This window comes from Engraulis encrasicolus, chromosome 14 (assembly GCF_034702125.1).
Source record: "Engraulis encrasicolus isolate BLACKSEA-1 chromosome 14, IST_EnEncr_1.0, whole genome shotgun sequence".
Lineage (NCBI taxonomy): Eukaryota > Metazoa > Chordata > Actinopteri > Clupeiformes > Engraulidae > Engraulis > Engraulis encrasicolus.
Window position 1 is genome coordinate 23918946 of NC_085870.1, and position 22914 is coordinate 23941859.

At 44.4% G+C, this 22914-nt stretch overlaps 4 protein-coding genes across 4 annotated transcripts; 2 read left to right on the forward strand and 2 right to left on the reverse strand.

The window, feature by feature from the left end:
• Positions 1-5962: 5962 nt before the first annotated feature.
• Positions 5963-7161, forward strand: LOC134463195 (transcription factor HES-5-like). Its single transcript, XM_063216426.1, has 2 exons — positions 5963-6093; positions 6226-7161. The coding sequence occupies exons 1-2, from the start codon at positions 6022-6024 to the stop codon at positions 6694-6696; spliced, it is 543 nt and encodes a 180-aa protein (XP_063072496.1). The 5' UTR covers positions 5963-6021; the 3' UTR covers positions 6697-7161.
• A 3772-nt stretch (positions 7162-10933) lies between these two features.
• On the reverse strand, positions 10934-11596 carry LOC134463015 (transcription factor HES-5-like). The gene is made up of 2 exons (XM_063216272.1): positions 11534-11596; positions 10934-11398 (listed from the first exon to the last, which is right to left on the reverse strand). The coding sequence occupies exons 1-2, from the start codon at positions 11594-11596 to the stop codon at positions 10934-10936; spliced, it is 528 nt and encodes a 175-aa protein (XP_063072342.1).
• Positions 11597-13489: 1893 nt separating this feature from the next.
• LOC134463016 (transcription factor HES-5-like) lies at positions 13490-14090 on the forward strand. The gene is made up of 2 exons (XM_063216273.1): positions 13490-13564; positions 13683-14090. Exons 1-2 carry the CDS (start codon positions 13490-13492, stop codon positions 14088-14090), a joined length of 483 nt encoding a protein of 160 aa, XP_063072343.1.
• A 7725-nt stretch (positions 14091-21815) lies between these two features.
• LOC134463196 (transcription factor HES-5-like) lies at positions 21816-22819 on the reverse strand. Its single transcript, XM_063216427.1, has 2 exons — positions 22735-22819; positions 21816-22627 (listed from the first exon to the last, which is right to left on the reverse strand). The coding sequence occupies exons 1-2, from the start codon at positions 22795-22797 to the stop codon at positions 22196-22198; spliced, it is 495 nt and encodes a 164-aa protein (XP_063072497.1). The 5' UTR covers positions 22798-22819; the 3' UTR covers positions 21816-22195.
• Between the last annotated feature and the right edge of the window lie 95 nt (positions 22820-22914).

The following is a 22914-nucleotide window of genomic DNA, read 5'->3' on the forward strand; positions in this document are numbered from 1 at the left end:
TTTTCTTTCTTTTCTTTTTTTAAGTATTTTTTGGGGGCTTTTCAGCCTTTATTGATTTGTGTGAGACAGGATAGTGGGGGAGAGACAGGAAGCCAGCTGGGAGAGAGAGAGAGAGACGGGGGAAGGACCAGCAAAGGACCCGGACTGGGAATCGAACCCGGGTCGGCCGAGTGGTAAATGTGTGCCCTACCATCAGCCACGGTAGGGCCAGAGAGGGGATCTTTTCTGTGGAAAAGACTGGTAGCATACTTGGCTCTTTCTAGTAGGCCAGTGGTTCTCAACCTTTTTTGAACAAACACCCCCTTGGCCTCATCACAAGTCTCCCAACACCCCATTGACCTCATCATAAGCCTGAGAACGCCCCTTAATATTAAAACATTTGATGAACTAAAGCTCCCTAATGGCAACTAAGCACCACCCCTCTCAGCTGTATCCTTCTCAACGCCCCCCCATAGCTCCATGTGTAGCCTACAACCTAAACACTGCACTTCATGCATTATAGCATAGGCATACTGACCTGCAGTATTTTTTTTTACACAAACTGCATAGGACCAACTGCAGAAAAAGAGCATTTTTATGGTTATGCACCGTTTTTTTCATAATGGGATGTCACACAACTGCTGAGAGCGAATTGCCCATAGGTGATTTGAGGACACTGTCTCTATAGGCAATTCTTATTCAGCCACTAAGTGGCGTTGTAGGCTTCTGCGGCGCCTCATAGATGTGCCGTGAAATCGTTTGGTTTGGCTCGCTGTGGTTGTTTTCCGTTTTTTAATCTACAGAATGCATGCGCAAAAAGCGCTCCGGCACCCGCTTCCAATGACGCATTTGTGAGATGCTTACATTTCTTTTCCATTATTAGGCTGTAGTTGACAGCCTACCGGTAGGCCTATTTTAAAAGGTTCAGCATAGTGCAGTGTGGATGTGTAGCCTATTATTAATGAGGTAGGCGTACAAGCTAGTGTAATTTCCTTCTATTCGCAAGGCGAAGCTTAAAGGTTAAATGGCGTTCCTTCCCTGATTGTGAAGTAAAAATCCTGGTCTTTAAGTAGCCATGGCAGAGAGAGTGAACGCTACTGCCGTTCTGTTATCACATGAGCAGAAGTCCATCCGTAAATGTCACAAAGGCTGTATTTCAATTAGCTAACTCCGTGCCCTCCACCGCACAAAGCGTGCGTCCCGCGTGAACAGGTGGAGTGCGCATTAACTGAGAGACGTGAGATAGTTGACTAAATGGCCCGTGACAGCATTATTAAACCCCCCCTGCCCCATCCTTCCATTCACTGTGAAGAATAGCACAGGAACGGCGGGAAACAGAACTGACAAGGCATGAATGAAGTGTGCTGAACAATTAAGTGTGGGCTTCCCGCCCAACGTGGAAGACTGCGTTCCTTTCTATAGGTTTCCCGATGTCCTATTACGTTGGGCTATATGTTTGTATCACATAGGCTACGTTTCATTCAGATCACATTTAAGTGATTGATTAGGTCTATATGTTTTATTTAATTTGATTGAAAAGGTGTATAGCCTACACGCTTTACAAACCTCCCCTTGCATGGCTGGCGTCATATTTATTGGCACGTTTCACAATTTGGCGCCAGTATTTTTTTAAGCCCGTAGACCCCGTTTGTCCACAGGCGCAGTTATCAAAGAAGGCAATCTCCTGGGAATGAGATTCTTTGCCGAGACCATCACTAATGGGATGGTGACGACGGCACACTTCTTTTGTTCTGCCATTGAATTGCTGCTGTGGGAAAGTTGCGACAACATAGCCTCCAGGATTAGTCTTTGAAGAAGACGCCGGTGGGCTCAAAAGAGAGCAGCTGGCTCATGCGCGCGGGAAAACACCACAAAACAGTGGTGGTTTACGAGTTCACTCAGGAGGATAGTAGGCTAATCTAGTTAGGGCTTGAACTAGGTAGGCTTTAAAAAAAATACTTTGTAAATTGAATGATTTCAAATCTTGCTTTGGTTTGAAGCCTGACCAACATGGCTACATAGACCAATTTAAAAACAATAATAAGAAAGTCCAAACCACATCACAGGCTTAGGCTATGGTTAACTTTGTATAGGCCTACATATACAAATCTTGTTATAGAGCTCATAGACCCAAATTATTTTTTTAAATAAAACCAAAATTACAGAATCTCTAATGCTCATCATGCATAACGTATCCCACAAAATGTGCCAGTGTGCATAGTGTTATTAAGGGTCATGAATATGAACCCCTGACATGCAACAGGCACTAAACAGGTGTCTAAAAGTAAGACTGGTGGTTAACTAACTTCAAAGCTTGTGCACAGTATAGTGGGTAAGACATTCATGTAGCAGCAGAGAGAAACTACCAGTTGCTACATTATTGGTGATTTTTTTAAAAAAAACTTATTTTGCACATGTGATATGCCTTTCCTCCACCTTGGACCCCCCAAATAGCCTACACACATGTACACACACACACACACACACACACACACACACGCACACGCACGCACACGCACAGAGAGAGAGAGAGAGAGACAGAGAAGAGGAAGGAGAGAGGGGAAAAAAACAGAAAAGAGAGTGGCAGATGCTAGGCGTCATGCTCTCTCAGTGTGTGGGGTGCCCCTGCCCCTGCCAGGCAGTCGGTCAGCTCTGGAGGACCTGCATGGGAACATACTGACCTCTCCTCTCTCTGGCGCGCTCTCCTCTTGCACCCTTCATGGGGATACAGGCTCAATGGCATTCCAGCATCACATGATGGGGCATTCACCCAGCCAAGGGCCCTGAAAAGCTACTCACTCAGAGCGGGAAACTGTGGCATTGTTGAATACCTTCTGCTTCATTTAAAGCCTCCCCCCCTCTCTCTTTTTTATACTGTGTCAACAGTTGGCAGCACGTTGGTGGGCCACTTTGAAAGGAAAGGAAGTCCACACTGGCAAGTGGGCTGAAAACCAAATTAATGGCACTTAGATACAAGTTTGAGTTAAACGTGTTATTCCCCCAAGTAACCTTGGCCCAGATATTTATTGGTTACTGTTTACTTGCGGGAGGCGTGTGTGTTGCTGTGTGTTGTGAGGCAGTGAATATATATGTTGGTGTGTTGGAGTGAATGCGCTGGTGTGGGAAAGTGGATGCAGCATTGTGTGTGTGTGTGTGTGTGTGTGTGTGTGTGTGTGTGTGTGTGTGTGTGCGTGCGTGTGTGTGTGTGTGTGTGCGTGTGTGACAGACAGACAGACAGACAGACAGACAGACAGACAGAAAGAATTCAAGAGTTTGCCACACGTATGGCAATGATGTTGTCCTCCCCACCTCACGTCTTACAGGTGGACAGGACAGGACATATTACCTGAGGCCATGTCAAGGTGTGGCAGCAGTGGTTGTGGTGATGGTGGTGGTGCTGGTGCTGGGTGCTGGGGGGGGGTGGCTTTTGTGTTGACAAGAAGAGGTCCAGATGGTCTATTGAGGGCCGGGGCACGGTCCATTGAGTGGCGGTGGATCAGTGGCGGCCGTGGGGAGGAGGAGGAGGGCACGCTCAATGGGCCTGAAGTGTGGGAAAGAGGCGCAGGACTACGCTCTCACACATTCCACAGCGCAGAGGAGAGGAGAGAGGAGGAGGAGAGGAGTGGAGAGAGGAGGAGGAGGAGAGGAGGGGAGAGGAGTGGAGGAGACAGGAGAGGAGAGGAGAGGAGAGGAGAGGGGAGGAGGGGAGGGGAGAGGAGAGGAAGATGAGAAGAGAGGAGGAGAAGAGGAGAAGAGTGGAGAGGAGATGGAGAGGAGAGGAGAAGGGAGGAGAGGATGAGAGGAAAAGAGAGGAGAATGAGGATGAGAGGAGAGGAGAGGGAGAGAAGAGGAGAGGAGAGGAGGAAGAGGGGGGCGGGGGGGGGGGGGGGGGGTTGCGGGGAGAGGGGCTCTACTGCCCCTGTTGAGCCACTGTGGCAGCTGGCTGCAGTGTGCCAGTGTGTGTGTGTTGTGTGTGTGTGTGTGTGTGTGTGTGTGGGGGGGGTGTCTCTCTCATTAGAAGGCCAAGTCTTTCCCCTTCAAGAGCGAATATCAAGAGAGAATATCCATGCTGGAATGCGATCAGGCCCTAACAATGTGCCCACCCTCGTAACCCTCCACACCCCTTCACCCCATCTCTTCTCTTCTATGTAATCGGCATAGTTTGTCACGAGTGAGTCACTGGTGAGAAATGTGTAGCTTTGAGGGATGAGGCAGCAGTGAAACAAAAGGGAAGTGGAGTGAAGGTTTCCCTCCAAAACTTGCAGAGCATCTGGCTAGCGAGCTGCAGGATAACCATGACAACTACAACTAATGACTGAACTATGTAGGGTTCTCATGGCATAGAATTTAACACTTTAAAAAATATAAGGGAAAATACATATAAATGATGTATAAACTGTACTAATATTGCCAGGGTAAATGTGAAACTGAGTTTTTGATGATGAAACACCCAATCAGAATATTTCTTTAACAGCTGTATATGGAAGCAACACATTATTTACCTGTTGCCTTCCTTGCATCATCTTATGAATGTTCAGTCATGTACACCCAATGTTGAGCAACAAATAATAGTAATATATAATAATAATCATCATCATCATAAAAATCCCACCACCTGCTCCACCTATATGCAAACGTGTTCCAACGGACAGGTGAATACAATCAACAACAACAATAGTCTTGAACTTCTAAAGCCGTTCCCATGCACTGCCTCAGTACTGTAAACAGTGGGCCAGTAGCAGATGTTTGGGGGTGCATGTGCGTCTTAATGAGAGAGAGAGAGAGAGAGAGAGAGAGCAGGGTGGGTATAGAGGAGTCTAAAGGAGTCTTCAAGGCTAAAGCCTTCAGAGCAGGTGATGTGGTGATGTGTGTATGAGAGAGGGAGAGAAGACACACACAGTGGGAACACACACGCGTCCCACAGTCCGGAGCATGCTTCAGATCTTTTGCCGCCCAGTTCAAAGTGTGTGTGTGTGTGTGTGTGTGTGTGTGTGTGTGTGTGTGTGTTTGAGAGGGGGAGGGAGGGGAGGAGGGGGTGTTGTATTGACTAGGGGACGTGTGAGCAGGATCCTGCCTGGGTTTCCCACACTCTCCATTTATTACCGCGTTATTCCCCGGGGGGAAGTGGGGGCCTCCGACAATGGAAGTGTGCCTTCCTCAAGGGGACAGCATAATTGTGCCCAATTGACACTCACAATGTGAGCATTCGTGTGACTCTGTGTGTGTGTGTGTGTGTGTGTGTGTGTGTGTGTGTGTGTGTGTGTGTGTGTGTGTGTGTGTGTGTGTGTGTGTGTGTGTGTGTGTGTGTGTATGTGCGTGCACGGGCGCACATGCACACGTGCACATGCACATGCGCGTGTCTATGTGTAGTAGATATTATGGAGACGTCTTAAAATACACATTATACATACAGAGTGATCATTTGTGCCGTACATTCCTAAGATGCCTCTTCCAACGTCATTCAAATCAAAACACATAAAAAAACCAACAACACATTGACAAGCGCAATCCATCATTCTTTCATGCAATGTTTTTCCCCCCTTTCTTTCCCCAGGTAGGCTATAGAATACCTCCTGTTTCCAATGTGTGAATCAGCCATTATGCCCTTCTTCACCCATCCACACACAGACAGTTTATTAGCCCACGAGAGGTTTCCCAGGTAATAAAAAGTGAGTGTAACGACCAGCTTGTGTTCAGGCCAGGGCTGTTGCCTGTTGCTATTGCATTCTCCAAAAAAAAAAAAAAAAGAAAAACAAAAAAAAACAGGGTCCAGTCAGTGCCTGTGGCTTGAGCCGTAAGGGCGGCCAGTTAAGCATGGAATAATTGATGCCTGTGCCATTGTTGTGGCGGCTTCACCCACTGGCCCGGGAGTGTGGGAAACCTAATCTGGCCCGGGACTCATGGCTTTGTGATGCTAATGAGCCCCTATAAATAGGGGAGACAGAGGCCTCCCTCAGCTCACAGACCACTTGCCCTCCTCCTCTGAAACAAGAGCACTTCCCTCTCTCTCTCTCTGACGCACTCGCGCGCTGTCAAACGAGAATGGCTCCAACTGCAACTGTCAACATGGACTTTGCCAACTCCAAGCAGCTCTCCAACAAGGAAAAACACAAAGTAAGTACCGCTTTATGTACATGGTTCAGAGCAAGAACATTTTTCCTGCCTTTTTGTTATTGTGAATTTAACTGTTATTTGACTTTGTGACCATGACACTCATCATTTTTTTCTCTTTTCCTGATTTTTTAGCTGAGAAAGCCTGCGGTGGAGAAGATGCGTCGGGATCGCATCAACAACAGCATCGAGCAGCTCAAGGCCATGCTGGAGAAGGAGTTCCACAAGCAGGACCCCAACGCCAAGCTGGAGAAAGCCGACATCCTGGAGATGACCGTGCTCTTCCTGAAGCAGCAGCTGCTGCAGTGCCACAGCCAGGCCGGCGGCGGCCGCGGCCCTCAGCAGCAGCAGCAGCAGGCCCACAGCGACGGCTACTCGCAGTGCTGGAGGGAGACGCTGCACTTCCTGTCGCTCAGCTCCAAGGTGGACGCCAGCGTCCTGCACCTCAGTCAGCAAGCCAGCAGCGGCGGCCGTGGCGTGTCAGCGTCGACACCCAGCAGCCTCCTCCCCAAGGACCTGCACCTGTCTCCTGTCAGTCTCAAGCAGAGCCAGGCTCCCCTGAAGCCCGGCGCCGTCACACAGAAGCCGGTCTGGAGACCCTGGTAGTCTTGGTCGGAACCCACCAAACCCCCACAACAAAAAACTTTCAGACTCCTGTCTGTTAACATGTGAACTTGATGGATGTGTTACTAAGCCGTCATGCTGTAGGAGATATGTATTTCCAAACGTAACGTTTGCCTTCATATTGGAATGGCGTAAACGTGCCCTTGTGATGTTTCTCTCGAAGAGAAGTTGGAATCTGTATTATTTCGCTTCATGTTGAAGTGCTTCCTCCGAAATGAAAGCTTTGCCTTTGTATTTCATTGTTAACACAACTGATTAGTTGTAGTGACTCTATATTTGGCTTGAGCATGTACAAAGTAATTGTCTCGTGCGTTATCATATTGATAATCACGTTGGATGCTAAATTGTTACTCAGAATCAGAGTTTCATTGTATAGTTCATTTGAACGTTGATTATAATTGAGTGCATAATTTTGTATGGACTACTCCAAAACTGTTTCTGATCCACTTTATGCCACAATGGTGTTGTAAATGACTTAAGACACTGTGTGTCCATGAATAAATCTGAAAAAAACTTTCCTTAACTTTGTGTGTTTTACTGTTTTCATTGCCAGCAACACGTCAAACGTGTACAGCTTTAAAAACAGTAGCAGTATAGTGATAGTCAGAATGGCAAATCTATTCGACACCTGTGTATAGACAACAAACTTAAGAACAGTTAAAAGCAAAACAGTTAAAATGTTTAAATTTTACAGTACTTAAGCATGTCAGGCAATGTCTGATAACCTTATAATAGGAATAATAATGCATCATCATCATCATCATCATCATCACAATATGTGCATCTTAAGTATACATATTAATCCATTAGACACAGACCACTTCATATTTTGTTTGTTTGTTTTTTTGTCAATATAAGATGAATATTGAAAGGTGTCAACAACAGTGAGATTATGTAATATAGTGAAGACTGTTCATAAAAAAATGGAATGGCCTATGGCTGTTATAACTGTGCAAAAATAATACATAATTCACATTGATGGCTTGAATGAGTGCTTCTCAAGCAGACAGGAGAAGTGAGTGATTCCCGCTCATTCTGAGGTCTATAGGAAGTGGTGTGAGTGAGGGTGGGATTACGACGGCCAGCCAGGCAGGCTAGCTACCTTAATGGTGGTAAAATGAGTTGTAAACTGGCGGCTTATGGCAACAGGCAGCCGTTCTTCTTTTCATCTGCTGCCTTTATCTGAGGGCCTGGGTCCCAAGCTCTGACTGCTTTCCCACACTCCTTGGCCAATCACAGAGCGGCTTTGCGGGACCTGATAACATCAATGGCTTTAGAGTCAGGCACAGGCAGGCGGGCGGGCGGGCAGGCAGGCAGGCAGGCAGGCAGACCTGCATGAGCACGCTGCGGCAGTGGGGGTGATGGGGGGGGGGGGGATGGGACGAGGTGGTGGTGGTGGGTTTAGAATGTGTCGGGTAATGGGAGGATGAGAGGGGGGGGGGCTGTCAATGTACACAGGGTGTGTCAAGAGCCTAATCTCCTGCAAGTACAGACACCACCACCGCAACCCCCCCAATACGCAGACGCACACATGCACGCACACACACACACACACACACACACACACACGCACGCACACACACACACTCTCTCTCTCTCTCTCTCTCTCTCTCTCTCTCTCTCTCTCTCTCTCTCTCTCTCTCTCTCTCTCATTCATACATATGCACGTGCACCGACACAGTCATACATCCATATGCACATGCAAAGAAACCACATTCCCACAAAGACACAAGCACACACGCACGCACGCACACACACACACACACACACACACACACACACACACACACACACACACACACACACACACACACACACACACACACACACACACACACACATAACCACACACACACATATACTGCAGACACACACACACAGACGCTTATGAATGCTCTGGTACACTACACACCTCCTCTCAGCTCAGCCTCCCCATACTAGACTAAAGGTTTCCAGGCGCAATAAAACCCCTCTCATCATCACACCAGCAGCATGCCCTCGAGGAGCCTTCCTACTACTGCGTCCTGATAGTGTGAAAAACACACAACCTACAGCAGTCTAGTACAGGATAGCAGTATGTGGGTTAAAACTATATCTAAATAAAGGAAGCAAAGGACAGCAATCTTCAGATTTTTCTGTGTTTATTCGCCCATGAACGTTTCGGGCAGAGCCTTTCTGGTTTATGTGGGATTCAGTACCCAGTTAAGAACTGTGAAAACCATTAGGCGGTGGTGTGAGTGTGTCTTCTTTACTCGTTAGAAATATAGCTGAAATACAAGATAAATGACTTGCATAATAACTGATGCGCACAACGCTATACAAAACCCATGGCAACCACTGTGAATCAATGACTAAATCAATCACATGACACCAAAAAAAGAAAATCAATGAATGAATCAATGACAATCCCCCTCTCCATACTTTTAAACTATATTCCTTTTTTTTTTAATCAACAACTGTGCACATAATTCCTGACTAAATGTGGCAGTTTCCATTTGTCTAAAATGGAGAGAAATTAATGACGTTGTTTTTTAAGCGAGAGGCAACAAGTAGGCTCTTCTTTCCTACTCCCCACTACCCTTGGGATAGATTAGAGGGGAAGCCCAAAGTATGGAGGGGTCAGAATTCACACTAGCGTGCCTAATGGATAATTTAGTGTGGCACACTTCCTTTGTGTGGGTGATGAAAGGGGAGCCGGGGCCGCGGAGTGTGGGAAATCCTGGGAGAAGCCGGCTCCACACATGTGACCGTCAATACAGGCCTCTCTCCCACAGGCCTCAGCAGCTGTCTGACGAAACCGGACCTGACAGCAGCAGTGTTGCCAGATAGGGCAGTGAACCGCCCCAATTGGGCTGCTTGGGGTGGCCGCCTGTGGGTAAAACCGGGAAAAATCTGCCATTTGGCGTTTTTTTTCTTTCTTTTCTGCAGTTTCATGCCCATAGAAATCCACACCATTTTTTGAAATTGGGCGGAATTTAGCGCCTCTTGGCAGTTTTTGAGCACCTTTTGGGCGGGATTTGATCAGACACATCTGGCAACACTGTACACCACACTACACTACACTACACTACGCCTGCCGCACTGTGGGAACGCCGGACAAACACGGGGCAGGCACGTTCATGTGACGATCCCCTGAGTCGCTCTTAACTCCTTCTCTCTCTGTCTGTCTGTCTGTCTGTCTGTCTGTCTGTCTGTCTGTCTGTCTGTCTCTCACTCTGTCTGCCCCCGTCTCTCTCTCTCTCTCATTGTCTGTCTGTCTGTTGCTGTCTCTCTCTCTGTCTCCCCCGTTTTTTTCTCTCTCTCTCTGTCCCCCCCATCTCTCACTCTCCGCCCCCATCTCTCTCTCTCTGTGTCCCCCCATCTCTCTCTCTTTCTCTCTCTCTCTCTGTCTGTCCAGCTCACTTAGACACTGACGCATTTGCACATCCCCCACACCTGCACTCCTGCACACGCACCCGCACGCACGCACACACTTTTAAAGCTATTTAAAAACGGGCAAGCACATTATAAAATGTTGGACATGCATATACTGTAGACGCAGTGTATACGCAGACTCTCTCCTACATCGATAAATCATCCACAAAGAGAGTAACAGTGCATATTTCCTATAAATATTTCACTGCACACTATGTGAGTCATGTAAAGTAAGATGAAAACGACACCTGAACGCTGGCTTCATTTCACTAAACAATGTCACTACATTTAGGCTAGCCATTTTCTGTGCAAAAAAAATATAAAACTTGTGTTCAGGATGTTTCTCCAGCATTTATTACCAAAGGAGCCATGGAGTTGTTTGGACTTATTATGAGTAAGTCTTACTCAGAGAAATATAGTCTCTTACTAAGAGAAAACGCGTTCACAATGACATACATTTATAAAAATATATTTATTGTACATTTTCAAATGACATAATTCAGGGTGCATTATATATGACATAACCCAAGTGCCACAGGCACAAACCAATAATTAACCAAAAAGGTTTAGAGTACACATGCTTCATGAGCTTACAACTGAACTCCACAGGAGTCATGGCTAGAGCATCTATAAGATGTACTGCAGTCTTCAGGTGACACATGCACCTCACATGGCAGATGTAGAGAACAATGCACTCGACATTCAACATCATTCTGCTGCACATCAGCAATAACAAAGAATATGATCTTTCGACACGAAATACAGACAGTCTTTTTGATGTCTTTTTTTGTTTGTTTGTTTTGTTTTACCAGGGTCTCCAGACAGACTTCTTAGTGACTGAGAGTTGCTTCACCAGAGCCTGGTGGTCGTGTTGAGGAGAGGGGAGGACTGGGGACACTGGAGAGAAGTCCGTGGGCACGGTGATGCTCGGAGTCTGGACACCGTGACAGTTGTTACGGAGGGAAGAGGAGTAGTCCATCTCAGCTTTGACCGGCAGGAGGCTGAGGACTCCTCTCCAGCACTGCGAGTAGCCGTCGCTGTGGGCCTGCTGCTGCTGCTGCTGCTGAGGGCCGCGGCCGCTGCCGGCCTGGCTGTGGCACTGCAGCAGCTGCTGCTTCAGGAAGAGCACGGTCATCTCCAGGATGTCGGCTTTCTCCAGCTTGGCGTTGGGGTCCTGCTTGTGGAACTCCTTCTCCAGCATGGCCTTGAGCTGCTCGATGCTGTTGTTGATGCGATCCCGACGCATCTTCTCCACCGCTGGCTTTCTCAGCTAAAAATTGAGGAAAGGAGAAAAAAAATGATGAGTGTCATGGTCTTAAGTTCAAGTCACAAGGTTTTTTTTTGTTTGTTTTTTTAAAGCAGAAAATGCTTTGTGCTGAATAATGTTATTAAGGCTTTAACTTACTTTGTGTTTTTCCTTGTTGGAGAGCTCAGAATTGGCAAAGTCAACGCTGATGGAAGGAGCCATTCTAGCAGAGTGGGAGAGCTCCTGAGTGAGTGTGTCTCTGTGTGTGTCTCTGTGTTGCTGGTGCTGTCAGAGGAAGGCCAGTGGTCTGTCACCAGAGCCTCACTCCCCTATTTATAGGGTCTCATTAGCATAACAAAGCCAAGCATCCTGGGCAAGACCTGCTTTCCCACACTCTCACTGGCCAGGGTTTTGAGGTGGCCAAAACAAAAATAAATCTACTACACACATTCCTCAATAAATCTGTCTAGGATTTACACACACGCCCCTCACCAACACACAAGCCCCTATTCACTATCTAGTAACAAATTGATGAAGAGCGTGGTGTGTGAAAACAAATATTTCTTCTCTTCTATGGGTCATGAATAACTGTGATCACTGTTTGTCATTTTTGTTTGGAGCAGTAATGCCATGAAAGATGGCCAACAGACATTTATTACTGATAAAAGCAATGCTGTAGTAGAATTGGAGATGAGGTTCATTGATGGTTTACAAGTAGGCTACTCAAACAGACAAACACAGACGCAGGCTTGGTGAGGACACACAAGTTGTTTTATTACCTGGGAACCTTCCCACTGCCGATAAGACTCTTGTGGATAGTAAATACAGGCAGAGCAGCGAGCTACAGCTTTGACTTGCCTCATCAGAACAGGGCATCTGTTTACAAAGCATTCGTATGGCAGCTGCTGTACATTTTAATGTATCTCAGTTTGCTTGTGCAGCAGGGAGATGATGTCTTCAGTAAGCTGACAGAGAATTGCACTCATGAGTCTAAACGTTGAGCATGTGCCTATGGAATATGGCCTACAGTTGAATGTAGAACTAGCACAGACATGACATACTACATTTCAGAGATACATTAAAAGTAGTGTATATATAATTGCACACGTGAATAGTGACAATAAGACATTCTATTGTATTCTATTCAATACTGGCATCAGACATAGGCTACTGTGAATGGCTCAGAAGAACTTTTCGAGAGGAGAATAAATAGCCTGCATAAATATCTATTCCATTCTGTTCTGTTCTGTTCTGTTCTGTTCTATTCTATTCTATTCTATTCTATTCTATTCTATTCTATTCTAGCATGTGAATGGTTCCATGCGCAAAAAATCTAATGCGTCATGTGAATGGTTCCATGCGCAAAAGGCATAATGCTTGACGCATTAGGCTTTTTGCGCATGGAACCATTCACATACCAGAATAAAATCCAACAATTTGCTGGTGCATCATATTTCACCTGCAAGGGGGGTAGCACAGGCATAATTGAAACCTGTTTGGTGTTTGTAGCCTATGCCATGTCAACTACTGATAACTGTAGACCAATGTAATTTAGGTAGCAAACATATTGAGATTTGAGATTAAGTCACACAGAACTAAACGGTGATCTGAGAAAACATCAATAGACATCCATGCTGAGGAGAAACGCGTGGAATAAAGTAAACTGACGGCTTGTCAAACACCTCTGTCTGGTAGACTAGTTTAATTGCCTGAGAACGTGTGTCGACGTTTCCCATGGAAGGTATCTCACGTAAGGCTTTTTTATGACTTTTGGATCAAAGTCCTGAAGCGTGTCTGGGGAACTTTATTACCTGGTCATTGCATGGCAGCGCGGACTGTGTCTGTCCCAGCAGGTGTTAGGTGCTTCTCAGTGGCTCGTGTCATTGTTTTCCCACACCGACAGAGGAAGCAATCCCACACGTTTTAGGGGACCCGGACACAATCATAAAACATATATTGCCACCATTGGCTGCAATTCGGTAGTTAGCCTAGGCTAGACTGTGGGAAGATTTAAGGTGTTGTGGATCAGATTGCTGTTCGGAGGTATAAATACCTCGAGCAACACTTGGGAGCCTACCCTCACAGACACCGACGGCGGCGAGAGCGCACACTACGATGGCATCGCAAGAGTGCAAAATGGACTCTTCAAATGAGTCAATTCCATCCTTGTTCGCTCGAGACAACATTAAGGTAATTTAGATGACCCTGACTATTTGAATGTTTGTGGCTGAACCAATTATCATAGACGTGCAAGGACTGTAGCCTATTTGGATTCCAATAACGTGTCTTTCTTTTCTCCATTTTGCAGTTTCGCAAAATAATCATTGAAAAAATACGAAGGGACCGAATCAACAACAGTATTGAGGAGCTGAGGACTTTACTTCAAACGCATCAGACGGCAGAGCAGAATCCGGACAGGCTGGAGAAAGCTGACATTTTGGAGCTGGCTGTGCGATTCCTGAAGGAACAGGCATCATCAAAGTCTAACGAAAGTTACCACTGCGGCTTCTCACATTGCCTGCAAGAAACACTTCGTCACCTGTCGTTACACGCGCCACTGCAACCTGCGGCACGAGAGCAGATCAAGCGCTTTTACGTGCGTCAAAAAGTGAGCATGAGCACGCGCCTGCCTTCAGAGTCGCGCCCGCAGTTCTACATGCCGTCAAAGCGACATCCAACGTGGAGAGCGCGAAAAGCCCTGTGGCGACCATGGTAACAGGATGCCTAGGCTCAGGGAAGCAGACAGGGAGGGCAAAGGGGTAACATGTCCCGGGCCCAGGGAGACAGGGGCCCCAGAAATGGGTCATCAATACATTGTTCAGTGTCAGATTTGGGATTCTTTCAGATGACTTTGTCCCGGGCCCAGCCAAATCTGTCAGCGGCCCTGCCTAGGAAGTGGTCTGCTACTCCATGACGTGTTGAGGTGCAACAGACATTTAAGCTCCTGTATACTGTCAAACCTATGAGGATTTCTTCAGCCTGTTCATGACTTCACTATCCTGCATCTGTGACAAGAAGTTGGACTGAATTCATTCTCTCTATTAAGGTTTTTGCCTTTTGTAAAGGCGTTGTGTGACATGCCCCCAGATAAAATTCAGCAATGATTGTTTTTAAATCATGTTGTATTGAAGACACTTATTAAACATTCCTCATATTTAATTATTTGTTTCTTATCTATTTTCTGCCATTCAAATGACTTTAATTTTTATTAACCCACCCCATCACTAACTGAAAGTGTAAACCTATAGGCCCGATTGGCTTTTGAAGGGACACTGTGTGAGATTTTTAGTTGTTTATTTCCAGAATTCATGCTGCCCATTCACTAATGCTACCTTTTTCATGAATACTTACCACCACCATCAAATTCTAAGTAGGCCTATTCATTATGACTGGAAAAATTGCACTTTTTATAGATGTAAAGGGGGATCTTCTCCATGGTCCGCCATTTTACATTTCCAAAAATAGCCATCTTTAGCTGCAAAAATGACTCTACTTGGACCATACTAGAAAATATTTGTTTATTACTTAGTAAATGTTTATGTAAATATAATATTTGGCGATAGCCAACCCAGTTTCAATGAGCAGCATAGTTGCAGTACCTTTTTTGACCATTTCCTGCACAGTGTACCTGATTCTTACCATGATGGTAGTGAGGCATGGGAACGCCCCCACGTGACGTAGCCGAACGCAGCCAGATGATGTAAATCAGGCTAACACAGTGTCCCTTTAAACAAGCAAAATGTGTGTGTTTTTTAAGACAAACTTCAGACAAAAGATAATGTGATTGACACAAACGTTTATTTGGTGTTTAGCATATCTCACCAATGAGACATTATGGCCCACTGAACATCCCATGAGATGTTTGGCAAATATTGAGACAATATAAACATTTTGCATCACTCTTAACAGAGTATGGGATAGTACGTACACCTCTTTTACCAAAGGAAGATACAATTTTCGCATTTTTCATAAATGCAAGCAATTATTGCATGCAATCACATGGTGATCTTATACAGGCAGTCTACATTGAAACTTGCTATTAAGGATTCCTTGAGATAAATATTCACCAGAAATGAATTACATATGTCAAACATACTGTGTCTTCATAGAAGATAGAAATATAGCAGTGTGTTTAAAATAAAACACTGCAAATCTTACAAAGAGATAAAAAAAAGATGGCTCTCCGAGTCTCATTTTTCTAAATCAATGTGATGCATTGTGGTGAAGTGACCATTTGTTTTTTTTTTACAGATATTATTGACAATGTTTTAACATTTTTTTTTCAACAATTAAGAAATGTCAGTGATTCCTTACTGCAGATGGGCCCCAACGGACCAATTCACTCTTTGCTGAAAACACTCAACTACATCATAACAGCACTGACATTACTGAGAGTCTTAAGTAATATATTAAGACTTAGTAATGAGCATTTTTTGTTGACAATACAGTTATAATACAGGCTCCGTGCAAAGGGTTAAAACATTCATAGAATGTAAGCATCCTAATTTCGTTCAAAAACATCTCCTCTGGAGCGTATCAACAATCGAGATGGTTACCATCATATTAAAACAAAGATCCTGTCAATGGGCAGGCGTAAACACAACAAAGTAGCCTATTTGGGGAACATTTGTCCCTGCTGGACATTCAGTCCATGCCATTGACAAAGAGAAGGTGAGGATTTCAGTCTGTAGGATTCAGCCATGTCCCCCAGGGGGCAGCATTTGGAGGACTCAATTGTTCTCTGCAGGACTGTCTCCGCTGGCTGGTGTTGTCGGCAAAGGCTCTGGATGCACTCTCTCGCTCTCTGTCTTCTTCTCTCCTTGGAATCCCAGGTGGCCAGCTGGTTGATTGAAGAGATAAGATTGGGACAAATCAGTCCTCCTCATCTGCTCTGCTCTGCACTGTCTGCTTATCAGGCATTAGGCGTACGGCACTCAGGGGTGCTCACTCGGAGAATCCCTCGGGTCGGGTAGAGGCGAGGCTCCCATGTGGAAGGCGGGCCTTAGGTAGAGTAATGGCTCATCTGCAATCAGTCGCCTGACTGCCATTCCCAAGGTTGCCCCCAGCTATGTGCATGCTCAGCAATCCCCATTGGCAATTCATAAGGTAGATATTACTCGCCCAGCTGCAGAAAAAAAAACACAAGATACAGTTAGGGCCTAAATTACAAACACCTCCAACGCTTAAGTTATTATCATGGCTTTTAACATTGGTAAACAAATGGATGGTATACACTTGACAGTCCAGTTGTAAATTATAAATTACCTTTTAAGGTGCTCCCTTGGGCCAGTTGCGTCGTAATTGGTTTTTGGACCCATGGCTGGCTATCTCGATGCCAGATCTCTGCAGAGTGAATCTGATCAGCACTGGCTTCGTGTCCCCTATTTATACTTCCAAATCTCCATGTGAATGTGTGGGTCTTGGGCTGGTTGGAGTTTCTCACAGTCAGCAGCCAATGGCTGAGCTGCAGAGGACAATGAATGGGGAGTGTGGAGCTGCCACATGCTGGATTCTCCCATTGCTGGGGGACAATGGTCAAGGCTCAGGGGAACAGGTGCTGGGTTTGGGTGATGCAGAGAGACCCACAGAGCCAATGGGAGGATGTGGGAAACCACTGACCCTGAGAGGAGACTTAATCTGTGTCTGATAGGGTCAATCACGCTGACATTTGAGATTCTCTTAGATCACAATTTCAAGCAATTTTCTGTCTACCTTCACAATTTTCACATGGCAAATATCAGGCCTGTTTTATTGATAGGCCTATTCATTTGTTACCTGTATATAAGCAAATTTGGTATTTTGAATCAGACATGTCAACAAGGTCTAAATGCATTTTAACTCAATCAAAATACTAATAAACTGAAGCACTGATTCTAAGCAAGTATACCCTAAACCGAACTACTGACCAAGGTAATCCAGACCCTATGCATATAAAATCTTTTGAATCAACTGTGTGATCAGCATCTTCAAAGTAAAACAACATTTTTGCATCATTGCATCTCTTTGTTATATTTTAATTGTGTAAAACAATGTTTTTTAGTATTCAAAATCAGATTCTTATTAGTCCCATTGTAAGTATCATCGGTTTGTTTGCTTTACTGTCAGTGGATGGCCCCAGATGTGCCAGATGCTTGTACAATGCGTGTACTCCTGTTAGTTGAGGCACATTACTGTATTGGGTTATACTTTACTTGACGCCAGCGTCATACATATGACATAACAGTGTCATAACAGTGTCATAATAGTGTCATGAACAAGTCATAAACGTTTTCCATATAAAGTTGACATAGACCTGTCTTTGTCTTAACTGAATTTCATGCTTTATGACACCGTTATGTCATACATATGACGTCGGTGTCAAGTAGGGTGTTTTTTAATTCTAAATTTAATTCTAAATTCTAGTCTAAATTATTGCTGTATGCATGATAAAGAGTGCTTTACTACACCTCTAATCACGTCCACCAAAAGCACACAAACAAAATATAAGTTTTGTGTTGTAATTGACACACATAGTGACACAGATTGCATTACAAACATTTGGATTAAAGGAATATAAGATGGGAGAAATAGTTGCACCTTCTATAATGTTTGATCATGTGGGGTTAATTTCGAAGCAATTAGATGTGAAAGCCTCAGATAATAGCTATTTATAATGACTATGTGTTCTCACCTATACTGAACTACAGATTGGCATACGTACATCATATATTATCAGCAGGGCTCAAAATGAACTTCATCAGCCAAAATGGCTATATGTTAATCTTAGCCAAATACACATTCACTAATGGGTCAAAGTGGATAAGAAGTTTTTCTATTCTACCAGCCAAACTGAAATTTCACCAGTATTTGACCAGTTGGCTGGTGTTATCAGCAGATCTAACGTAGGCCTATGTGCTAGAATACATAAACAGTGGTATAAAATGGTAAAAACGTTCCTTGCGTGATGGAACTCACTCTGTGCACATTCAGTCACATCATTTGTGTGGAAAATCGGCACACACTTAAGCTTATACACCAGGCAAGCCAGACTTCAGGATTTGTCTAGTAGGTTACAAACACTCTGCAATGTAAGGCATGCAGACACAGACATGGAAAAAAAAATAGTTCCTTCATCATTAACATTTCATCAAAGCACATTAATGCGCATTGGCGTGCGGAACAATAAATGGAATGCAGGATTTTTCTCTTTTTTTGCCCCTTGTGCGTGTCTGTGGAATGTCTGCTGGTTGCCGCGGCGAGGATGCTAATGAGCCAGGAACTGGGATTCTCCTCTCCTGGGTTTTCCCACACTCTCCAGCCAGTGGAGGTTACTGCTCACAATAGAAGTGTGCCTTCCATATGCTAATTCCCCTCCATGGAGCCCTGAATAGATCAGCTGAACCTCCAGTGTCCTATTCAGGTGCTATGAGTGAAATGCATTCCAGAGGCAGAAATATAGGCTATACAAACTTAAACTTAGATAGGTGCATAGTAAAGACTTAGATTGGAACTTAATATAAAATATATATAAAAGATGAAAATGAGAATGTAGAGTAAACTGGTCCACTTCGGAAAGACTAGGCCAGGGATGACTGGAGCACTCAGATACTTTTTAGTATTTTATTGTGGTGAAAACATAATGACTGACGTTTCGACGCTGTGTGCGTCTTCTTCAGAGTAAAAAAGGACACATACAGCGTCGAAACGTCAGTCATTATGTTTTCACCACAATAAAATACTAAAAAGTATCTGAGTGCTCCAGTCATCCCTGGCCTAGTCTTTCCGAAGTGGACCAGTTTACTCTACATTGTATACCGTCCTGGACTGGACGCACCAAGAAGGTTAGAGCGCAAGTGACTTCCCTTTTACTAGATGAAAATGAGAATCTTCACAGATGAAAGGACTGGTTTATAGTGCGGAAAACAAAATATATCACAGTACAATTACCAACGGTGTTACTCACACTTTTTAAACCCCTTTTAGCATAAGCCGTTTCTGGGAAAAGGTGCCCTCTCCCTATTAAAACCTAAATATTGCAGCCTTCGAAGCACATACAAACATGAAATAAGTTGCATTTAAAAGCTAGAACCTCCATTTGCAGTAGATTGTGTTAATTCAGCTCTAACATACCCACCGTTTAAATAAAACAGCTCAAATCTAAATAACCTTAATGCATATGTCGCTCAATGCCAACTTGTACTTTCTTATTAGAGCCTCAAGGCACATTGATTTTATAGACTGTATTTAAACAGAAATGTCATTGCATCACCACCAATAGTCATAGATACAGGTGTGGAGCAGAGAAGGGTAGACTAACTCTCTTTTTCTAAAGTATTTTTTGGGGGCTTTACGAGCTTTATTGTTTCTTATCAGACAGGACAGTGAAGCGGAGACAGGAAGTGAGTTGGGGGAGAGAAACGGGCAAGGTCCGGCAAAAGATCCAGGTAGGGAATCGAACCCGGGTAGGCCACGTAGTAGACGATTGTCCTGCCATATCAACCAAGGTAGGGCCAAGAGTAGAGTAAACTCTTGTTAATCCTGAAGGAAATGAAGAGTTCCAGCAGCATACATAAATACACCATAACAACATCTCTCAACAAGGAAAATGAAAGTGAAAGTGAAAGCCTGACGGGGCAACTCCAACTCCCATTGTCATTGTGACACAGCACTCCACAGCATACAAGTGTACACTGCACACAACAAATTTCATTTTATGCCTCACCTGTGCAAGGGGACAGTCCCAAATGGCACCCAAAAGGGAGTAGTGTGGCGGGATGGCACCATTCTCGGGGTACTGCAGTCATGGAGGAGGATGGGGGATAGCACTGGTTAATTACTCCCCCCCACCAACCTGGCATGTTGGGATTCGAAACGGCAACCTTTGGGCTACAAGTCTGATATGACTGCTCACCCAGACTACCCTGAGAATGCCCTGAAAATGAATTTCAAATTTGATTTTTCTTTGCTGAATTATCAAGTCACATGTGCAATTTGATTGAAGCATTGACTGGCAGTGAAGCACCAAACCTTCAGTGTAAAACATGATGCCTTAGAAAAAAGTTAGAAATATTTTATTTGAGTTTTGGGGGTGTTGTAAAGTGATATTATGTCAGCTAGCAAATCTGTCTAGACTACCACTTGGATTTTGTCCCCATTGTCTGTGACAGACTCCACCACGCTTTCCCACACTCTCTCCATTCACTCATCTTCAATGGAGCAACAATGGGAGTGTGTCATTAACCCAGGGCTGGACTGCTCATCTGACTTACAGGACATTTTCCCGGTGGGCTGACAGTCCTCCATGGCTCATGTTGTTGTTCTTTTGGGAGTGACCCCCACAGTTTAGAGGGGGTGACCCATCGGCCCATCTCTTGAATATAGACAGTAGACTAGTCAAGCAGGATGCAGTTTGAAAACAGCTTGTATGGCAAAGATGCCTGGATGGTTTTGTGGTCCCAGTCCATCCCTGTATTAACCCTCATGTTAGTCAGGGAGATCTAGTATCCTCCCCCCTCTGCAGCTGTGGGGACAGAGGTGCTCTTTCAAGAGAGACATATTTAAACAGCTGGGGTGGTTGCTTTAAATAGCAACACCGGGTAGTCTTCTTAAAAGCAGAGTATAGGATTGTGGCCTGATTAGGCATAGAAACTGCTGCCCATTGTAACCCATACCCGAATTTGATCTTGTCCTGAATATTTGAAATATATAATAATATATAAGAAATACATATTTACTTGTCTGCGCATATCATGGTTAGTTTTGCAGCTAACGATGTCTATTGCTGGACATGTAATTGGCCGACATGAATTTTTAATGCATGAAACATGTAATTTTCCCAGACATGAATACTTACTAAAGTGTGCCATTGACTACAATTAAAGCAATTTTGCCATTGATGTAGGCCTACATGCTGGCAAAAGGCAAAATAGTGACTAAATAAAACCAATATATCAAAACACCAAAAACATCATATTTGAGAGATCGGAATTTATTTCCAGTTTCTTGTAACAGAAGAAAAGCAATCAGAAATGTTCTGAGAAATGTTCACAAATATCTGTCAAGGTGACATGGTCTCACCTGAACATGGTTTTATAACAGTCTTTAAAAAAGACAACAGCATGCCTCATGAATAAGGCTGTTTCAAGTTCATGTCAGAAAATAAACATTTTTAAAATTCTCCCATTTTGGGAGATTACATGGTTTTCTCAAATATTAAGAACGTGTTACAGATTCTCAAAAATGAGATGTAGCCTACATAGGTCTTCACAGAAGACATCAGGGCATCCTTGTGTAAAAAGGCAGGTATAAGTTCATTCATAGAATAAACAAAACATGGCTCAAACACCCACATGGGGCATATTACAATTTGTTCTTAAATATTAAGAAAGTGTCACAATTTGTCATACTTGAGATTTCTCCATCATTTAAGGAACGTCCACAGAGAAAAATAAGCATGCTTAATACAAGTTAAGCATAATAATATTTCAATGATACAGTGAAGTAAGTTTGACATGTCAAGAAGCACTGCCATGCACAACCAGGGCAATCTTCCAAACTATGGATGATTCAAATATTGAATCTACTCCTATGTATACAACATGAATTCAATATGTTAAAAAAATCTTTAAAAGTTTTTCATTTGGTCTTCACTGAAGACATTGCATTTGCAAAGACTTGCAAATACCCCTTCCTCTCAGGAAATTCAAAACGTATTAAGATAACATCAGTTATCACTTGCAGTTGATAACAACCAAATGTCTTTTCTTTCCAAAGGAAAACAAGTGTCCACACTTTTTTTCAGAGTTGACCAATGTGGTCATACAAAACTCGAACTGAAGTTGTCTACCAGGGCCTCCAGGGGGCGCTGTTGGCTGGAATCTTCTCTTGGTTGACATTGTGCTGATTCAGCACGTTCTGTTGAGGCAGGACTGACGCCACCACAGTGTCTTCATCCGAGGATGTTTTCAGGATCTGGAAGTGGTTCAGCATTGCTCCACTAAACCGCCCCTGAAGCTCCTCTTTAGATGGGAAAACTGGAATCTTCTGAGGGCACATGGAGAATCTCTGGCCTGCTGCAACGACATTGGAGAAGGGCAGAGTCTTCTGCTGAAGCTTTTTTCTCAGGAGGCAAACGGTCATCTCCAGGATGTCAGCTTTCTCCAGCTTGGACTCGGGCTGCTGGTTCTGGAGCTGTGGACCCAGGAGAGCCTTGAGTTCCTCAATGCTGTTGTTGATGCGATCTCTGCGCAGCTTCTCCACAATCGGTTTTCTCACCTTTAAAAAAAAGGCAAGACATTAGTTCCTTTGTCCTGAATTATTATTAAAGTGTCAAACTGATAAATAGATTAACCAACAAGTTTGAAATAAGCTCTGCTATTTACCTTGTGGGAAAGACTCATGTAGTCCTTTGGGTGATCTGCTGTAGAGGTGATTGTAGGCGCCATAGCTGCAGCTGTAGTTGATCTCTCTCGCTCTGCAGAGTGAGTGTGATCAGCACTGGCTTCATGCCCCCTATTTATACTCCCAAATCTCCATGTGAATGTGTGGGTCTTGGGCTGGTT

Bases quoted from the DNA above. Each gene is read 5' to 3' on its own strand.
- LOC134463195 (XM_063216426.1), top strand. From the start codon at position 6,022: ATGGCTCCAACTGCAACTGTCAACATGGACTTTGCCAACTCCAAGCAG. The intron at 6,094-6,225 runs GTAAGTACCGCT...CTGATTTTTTAG, and splicing joins CCAACAAGGAAAAACACAAA to CTGAGAAAGCCTGCGGTGGA.
- LOC134463015 (XM_063216272.1), bottom strand. From the start codon at position 11,596: ATGGCTCCTTCCATCAGCGTTGACTTTGCCAATTCTGAGCTCTCCAAC. The intron at 11,399-11,533 runs GTAAGTTAAAGC...CTCAATTTTTAG, and splicing joins CCAACAAGGAAAAACACAAA to CTGAGAAAGCCAGCGGTGGA.
- LOC134463016 (XM_063216273.1), top strand. From the start codon at position 13,490: ATGGCATCGCAAGAGTGCAAAATGGACTCTTCAAATGAGTCAATTCCA. The intron at 13,565-13,682 runs GTAATTTAGATG...TCCATTTTGCAG, and splicing joins TCGCTCGAGACAACATTAAG to TTTCGCAAAATAATCATTGA.
- LOC134463196 (XM_063216427.1), bottom strand. From the start codon at position 22,797: ATGGCGCCTACAATCACCTCTACAGCAGATCACCCAAAGGACTACATG. The intron at 22,628-22,734 runs GTAAATAGCAGA...TTTTTTTTAAAG, and splicing joins ACATGAGTCTTTCCCACAAG to GTGAGAAAACCGATTGTGGA.